The sequence below is a fragment of the Helianthus annuus genome, chromosome 1, assembly GCF_002127325.2.
Source record: "Helianthus annuus cultivar XRQ/B chromosome 1, HanXRQr2.0-SUNRISE, whole genome shotgun sequence".
NCBI classification, from domain to species: Eukaryota; Viridiplantae; Streptophyta; class Magnoliopsida; order Asterales; family Asteraceae; genus Helianthus; species Helianthus annuus.
Window position 1 is genome coordinate 134,628,243 of NC_035433.2, and position 7,443 is coordinate 134,635,685.

Here is a 7,443-nt window from a genome sequence, read left to right on the forward strand (position 1 = left end):
AAGCACATTTATTTTTTTCTTTTTTCCACAACACACGGTTAATGTAACTATCTATACAAAAACCAACAATTCCTCCCACATTATACATGAACCAACAATTCCCAATTGATTGTTAGATGTTTACTAAGGTTTATTTTTAATTTCTAACATACAATCAAGTGAGCAAAAGTTCATTTTTTAGTAATAAACAATTTTTTAGCGGTCATTCACTCTAAATGCATTGTCATGGCATGTTTACATATTCATCAAATTAAGTAAATTGCATATATTAAAAATAAACATTAACAATTTTCGCTTCTCATGTAATGATACTAAAGACATTGACATTAATAATCAACATCCCGCCGCAACGCGCGGGTTAGAGTCAACTCGTTTCAATACAAACCTCATATCTGCTGAACAAATATCGAGATATGAGATCGTGCAGATGAATGCTGCACAAATATTCTGAAGTTTTCAAAAGCTTCCGGGCCATCAATAGTAACCGGAAACGTTGTGTTACTTCCGGTTTGCCTAGGGTAAGTTAGGCGGACTTGGCCTTCCTGCAGATCCAGAGCATCAAGCACATCATGTAGAAAGTCTACATACTCGAGTGCAAAGTTAACTTCAAATGCTTGGGCATCGTAGATATTCACAGCGTACACGTAACCCTCTCCAAGGGGTACCCATTCTCCACCCTGCACTAGAGGGATATTGACCGTATTTGCCATTGGCATTGCCATCTGTGAAATACATAAAAAAAACAACATATAAGTGTAGTTTTTATACTAGGTGGGGAAAAAAAGGCATGCATGGTTCTTATTTGCAGAAGGGGTTTGAATGGAGGAATTAATGGAGGTTTGGGTTAATGTAGAAATTAATTTTAACAAGATTCCCAAAAACGCTAAACCTAATTCGAAATTTATAAATGCAATAGCATACTAGCAATTACAATCGACCAAATTTATAAATTTTTACCTTGTGTTGCAATGGAAACTTGAAGATTTGTTCGGATGGTGATGGAGAAGATGAAAGTGTAATAAGTTGTTTGAGAATTGGGAACTTATGGTGGAGAAGCCCATCAGTGAAAGCTTGTAAATATAGACGAAAACATTGTACTTGGGGTTTTTTTGCATACGTACGAAAACATTGTTCAAAGATTAAAGTGTTTTTGTCCTCTTATGAAAACACAATTTTCAAACCTGCCTAGTTTGACCAACATTATCACTCACACTCTCTATATATATCTGTCTATTCTATGTCTCTATCTCACTACATAAACTTTATTAGCGTAGTGGCCACTGGGGTGGTCACAAGTGATAGAATTGTATCACTCATAAATATCCAATCGAGTTTCACCATGTTATCAACCATTATTTTATCACTCACAAGCTTTTTTTAATGGCGATGGTCGTCACTAGTGATAGAATTCCATCACTCACAATTTTTTTTAAATTAGAAATTAACAATAAAACACTAAATTATAAATTTCATTAAAATTAAAAAATAAATTACATAGCAAAATAAAAAACAACTAAACATTGGAAATGTGGGACTTGCTCGGGTTCGTCTTGCAACCTAAAGCGCGTCGGCTCGCCAAGATTCACTCCACCCTTGGGTCTTACGGGATTTTTCTTCGTACCCGAACCTCTTTTTTTCGAACCCGCACCTCTCTTGCTTGAACCTTCCATGTGTGTTGTAAAATTTTTAGATTGAGTGGGAGAATTTTTTAAATGAAATAGAGAATTTTTTGATTTTTTAAAGTGAGTGAGGGGAATGGTTTGTGGATTTATATAAAAACCTTCAAAAAAAAAATCCCAACGTTCATAATTTTGCCAAACGGTCAAAAAGCAAACGGTCATCTTCATTTTTCAACGCGTGATCCTTTCCACGCGTTGAAAGTTTCACGCGTTATAATAGGTGGTGGCGGCGGTGTGCAGTGTTGTTTCACGCATGATGGGGGTGTCATCATGGACCACAACCAGTCCCCTTATCAGCCTTTTCTTTGAGTTAATTGCCAAAATAGTCCCTGAGGTTTGGGCACATTTGTCATTTTCGTCCAAAATGACACTTTTGTACCAAATTGCCCTCAATATTTGTAACTTTTTGTCATTTTCAGCCAAACCACTAACTTAGTTTATTTTTTCTATTAAGTTGAGGATATTTAGATGAAACTGACAAATTATAAAACCACATGGACGATTTTGGCAATTTACTCAAACCCTTTTTAATTTCTTTTATTTAATTATTTTTATTACATATATAATAAAAAAGAATATACATGGAGTTTTTATATGAAAGAATATACATGGAGTTTAATTAAATCAAAGAAATTTAAAAGAATTTGACTAAATTTCCAAAATCGTCCCTGTGGTTTTATATTTGTCAGTTTCATCTAAATATCCTCAACTTAGCAGAAAAAATAAACTAAGTTAGTGGTTTGGATGAAAATGGCAAAAAGTTACAAACGTTGGAGGCAATTTGGTACAGAAGTGTCATTTGGACGAAAATGACAAACCTGCTCAAACCTCAAAGACAATTTTGGCAATTAACTCCTTTTCTTTTATTGTTATCTCACTTCATAAAATCTATTATCAACCTTTTTGTTTATAAAGGTTTCATATTACCCTCACAAATGTAATTATTATTTTAATTTCATGGCTATGTGGTCTAATTTAACATTTAAAGTATTAACAATGATATGGTATGCTAATTATGTTAACCCAATATTAAGAGATTAAATTAATTATTCTTTTCTTTTTTAGACTAAAAACATAGTTAGATGAAGTTAATTGGATTAAACCATTTCCTTGGAATGAAGCAAAGTGAAATGGAGAAAAATGTTTGATGTGACACTTAGGTGGAGTTAAGATAGGTTAAAGTATACCCAAAGGCCTAAGACTAGGCCTGTAAATGAACCGAACGAACACGAACATCGGCATGTTCGTGTTCTTTCATTTAACTTTAACCGAACATGAACATATAATCAAACACATTTTTTTGTTCATGTTCGTTCATTAAGAAAATAAAAATGCTCGTGTTCGTTCATTGTAACACCTCAACCCGGAAACAGGCTGACGTGTCACTCTTAAAGATATCAAAACTAAAACCAATCCACAACGTTAAAAAAGGTCTTAATTACATTTTATTACATTACAGAAATAAACATGTAACATCCGGCCCCTCGCACCACCAATATTGTCCACTTTGCCCCCGATAGGTTGCCAATCCAGGAACAACGGATTTGTTTTTGGTTGCCCTGGTGGAGACTTCCCAGGAAGTCACCCATCATAGTACTACTCCAACCTGAGCACACTTAATTGTGGGGCTCTCCTCTCATCCACTAGCATTAAGCCCAAAACGCATTGGTGATATAATAGGCGTAACATGTCTTGAACCTTTACTTGAACCTTTATCGTAACTAGGCTCGTAGTAATCCAGCACTTTGTGCCGGACATCGATTTTTCCGCACTCCCTCGCGTGAATTCGATCGGTGTTGTTTTGGTTAGTTACGATATCGTCATAACATCGACACTCGATACAACACCAATAACAATAAAAAAGGTAAATTACCATGGTAGATTCAATCATTCCAATCCCACAACCACCAATACCTTCGTTTTGTAAAAAAAAAAAAAGTCTTGATTTTGTTCATTAAAAAGGTAGAGTGAAGTTATGATACAAATAACTTTAACGTACTAAACGTACAAAAGAGATGAAAAAGCCAAAAAAACGTGGTGCATTTTCGTAATTATTTGGTCGTAGGGTAATTATAAAAATTACTCTATAAATGATCTTGTAGAGTAATTTTGATCTTGTAGAGTAATTTTGTAAAATGTTCTTGTAGAGTAATTTTGTAGAATATCACAATTACTCTACAAATGATCTTGGATGGTAATTTTGATCTTGTAAGGTAATTTTGTAGAGTAATTTTGAATTGTATGTTGTTTGATAAACTTAGATAGTAATTTTGATACACTTGTAGAGTAATTTTGATACACTCGTAAAGTAATTTTTGTTAGTGCATACATCTGCCGACTTCGTCTTGTATCGAGTCTTAGTCTTAGAATGTTAGATTAGGGCACATTGTACGAGATTTCCCGACATGTCCATATGTGGGAAACCACATGTTCATATGTGGGAAACCACATGTCCGTATGTGGGAAACCTAGAAGGGGGTTTCGCTTTTATGGACATGTCCGTATGTGGGAAACCTACAAGGGGGCTTCGCTTATATGTACAATGGGGGGTTTCGCTTTTATGGACATGTCCATATGAGCGAAACCTAGTCCCTATATATACCCTAGGAGCGAAATCATTTGTAACGTGTTCTTGTTATCCATACAGAGGTGCTGCGGGTGTGAGATTTGGTTGTAAACGCTGTAATATCAATCAAAAGTGTGATTTAAGTGAAGATCTAGCTGTTTCTACGTTGGTTACTTGTTTTCCGCACCTGTAACTGATCAAGACTCCTCTGATAGACTCATTCAGGTCAGTATACGATCCTACAAGTGGTATCAGAGCTTCAGGAGGAGGAGTTCTACAGAGATTTGCTGGATTTCATCATAAATTCTTACTTCTACACCTTCTTTCTTCATCAGAACGAGATTTTACGGTCGGAATCCGCTCAAAATTTCACAGATTGTAGATAATTGATCATAGATAAACCCCTGAAAGTTTCACACTGAAATTCGGACTAAAAATGGACCAAATTACCTTCGGACTAGGTTTCGCTCATACAGACATTATGAAGGGGTTTCGCTCATTTGTACACATGATTTCGCTTTTGTGTCACATATATCTTGGGGTTCCGCTCATTTGAACATCAGGGTTTCGCTTTTGTGTCACATATATCTTGGGGTTCCGCTCTTGTGAACATCAGGGTTTCGCTTTTGTGTCACATATATCTTGGGGTTCCGCTCTTGTGAACATCAGGGTTTCGCTTTTGTGTCACATATATCTTGGGGTTCCGCTCTTGTGAACATCAGGGTTCCACTCTTGTGAACATCAGGGTTCCACTCTTGTGAACATCTGGGATTTCGCTCTTCGTGCACAAACATCTGATTTTGCTTATTTGTCACTGATCTTGAAAGACGTGATAAGTCATCATGGATACTGAGTTTTACAACGCATTTGCTACAACCCCGGCTAGTCCATCCGACATTACTAAGGCCATGACAATGGAAAATGAAACCGGAACAATGCAAAAACCCCCGAAACTTATGGGAATTGAAGATTATCACGGATGGAAGAAACGTTTTGAAAATTGGGTTCAGGCGAATCATCTAAAAGCTTGGGAGAGCATCGAAACTAAATATGAGAGGCCAAAGAATTCAGTGGGAGTCGATAAAATCATTTCAGAATTCACAGAGCAAGAAAGAGATAGTTATAAAGGAGAGAAAATGATGATCAATCTGTTACAACAAGCAGTAAAGGAGGATATATTTGTATTGCTTCAACATGATGACAATGCTTACTCTATCTGGGAAGCTCTTAAAAAGAAATTTAAGGGAAGTACCGAAATGCTACAAAGTAAAGCAGCTTTGTTGAAAAAGGAGTTTGAACTATTTACGTGCATGCCTGGTGAGACAACCAAGACACTTATTGAGAGATACTGTCGTCTTGTACGCACCATGTCATAGTTGAAGATTACAAAAACTCCAGCAGAATGGGTTGAAAAGCTTGCTGACGCGTTACCGCAAAAGGAATGGGGTACATATCTGATGATATTGAAGAATTCCGGACAATTTAGCAGGCTATCAATTGCATAGTTTATCGAGAAGCTGGAGGCACAGGATCTGGAGCAGCAGAAAATTGCTAGAATGAACAGTTCAAGTCATCAGCAAGATATCAAACTGTACTATAAAGGAAATGTTCAAACTGCTGAAGCCAGTCCAAAGATACAAACTGCATTTAGTGCTGGAAATCAATCTGAACCAAGCAGTCAAGGATCTGTCAACACTAGTGGGTTCTCAACGGTAAATCCTCCAAGTGTTCAAAGTGCATCTGCTGGAAATGGGCATTCGATTCAGTGTAATGTAGCTCTACATCTTCAAAATGGACAAAATTATTCTGAAGAAGTTGTAAAGCATCATATGGGATTATTGGTCACTGCATTAGAGTCTTATGAAGGTTTGATTGTCGGAAGAATTGGTAATCCAATGCTCACTAAGGAAGATTATGACCAAATTGATGCAGAGGAGATGGAACTGATGGATATTAAATGGGCTTTAGCGAGTGTTTTGAGGAGAGCAGAAAAGTTTAGATTGATTACAGGAAGAAATGACTTCTTGGATGCAAACCTTTCTAATCTAGGATTTGATAAATCTAAAGTTGTCTGTTTTCGTTGCAGGGAGAAAGGTCATTTTAAAAGAGAATGCAAGAATCAGGAGCCGAGAGGAGCGAAGGAGACATCTGGGAAAGATGATTATTATAGGAAAACCATTTATCAGCAAATCACTCATCAACCGCATCAACAAAAAGAAGCTCAAATGGCACATGGAAGAATGATCGAGGATGCAAACAGGAAAGCTTATTATGGCATCGTTGATCAAGATGATGAGAAAATGACTGAAGGTTTTAGCTGGGACAAGTTTATTCCAGCTGATTCAAATGTTCAAGCGTTTATTGCACATATTATTCGAAAGCCAGAAATGCTGAAGGAATGGATGGAAGTGTTATCTGATGAAGAGAAAAGTGAAGATGAAGGATCTGTTTCATCTGAAAACAGTTCATCAGAAACAAGTGAAAGTGATGAAGAGATGGAACAGATAAATCTTGGAAAAACACATTTATCTTCTGACACTTTTGAATTTTATTTTGCAGAAAAATTGAAGAAATTTAAAGAGAAGAAAGCTGCAAAAGAATTGAAAGAAATCAAAGTGATTGAGAAGATTGTGGAAGTTGAAAAGATAGTTGAAGTCGAGAAGATCGTTGAAATCACAAAACTTTGTCTTACATGTTTAGAGTCTTGTAAACAATGTATAGAAAAAGATGAGAGGTTTAGTGAGTTAGAAAAGTTGAAAGAACAATTGTTGTTTGATGTAAAGAATTTGAAAAAGTCGTATGATGTATTGAACAGACATGTGAATAGTCTGGAGAAGACTAACTCTGAAAGAGAAAAAGCTTTGAAAATGATGAATGCTACCATGATGACAAAGCAGAAAGAGATCAACTTATACATAGAAGAATGTGCAAAGTGGAAGAAAGAGTTGGATAATGAAGCAGCTGAGAATGAAAGAATCAGAAGATTGCTGCGAAGTTACAAAGGTTGTGACTACATAATCGATAGAATTTATCCAACAGATGAAGGTTTTGAAGCGTTTAAAGGTGAAGAAACAAAGTCAAAGAAGAAGAAGGATACTGGTAAGAAACAGGGTGTCTGTTATAATAAGTGTCTGCCTCCAATCTGGGAAGGGTATTCACCTAGAAAACCTAACGAGGAAGAACTAAAACAGGCGGTCA

General features: G+C 36.2%; 1 protein-coding gene across 1 annotated transcript; it reads right to left on the reverse strand.

The window, feature by feature from the left end:
* Window positions 1-241: 241 nt before the first annotated feature.
* On the reverse strand, window positions 242-1,117 carry LOC110879134. The gene is made up of 2 exons (XM_035975094.1): window positions 958-1,117; window positions 242-722 (listed from the first exon to the last, which is right to left on the reverse strand). The coding sequence occupies exon 2, from the start codon at window positions 720-722 to the stop codon at window positions 387-389; it is 336 nt and encodes a 111-aa protein (XP_035830987.1). The 5' UTR covers window positions 958-1,117; the 3' UTR covers window positions 242-386.
* Window positions 1,118-7,443: the final 6,326 nt, after the last annotated feature.

Coding starts and splice junctions, on each gene's coding strand:
- LOC110879134 (XM_035975094.1), bottom strand. CDS start 722: ATGGCAATGCCAATGGCAAATACGGTCAATATCCCTCTAGTGCAGGGT.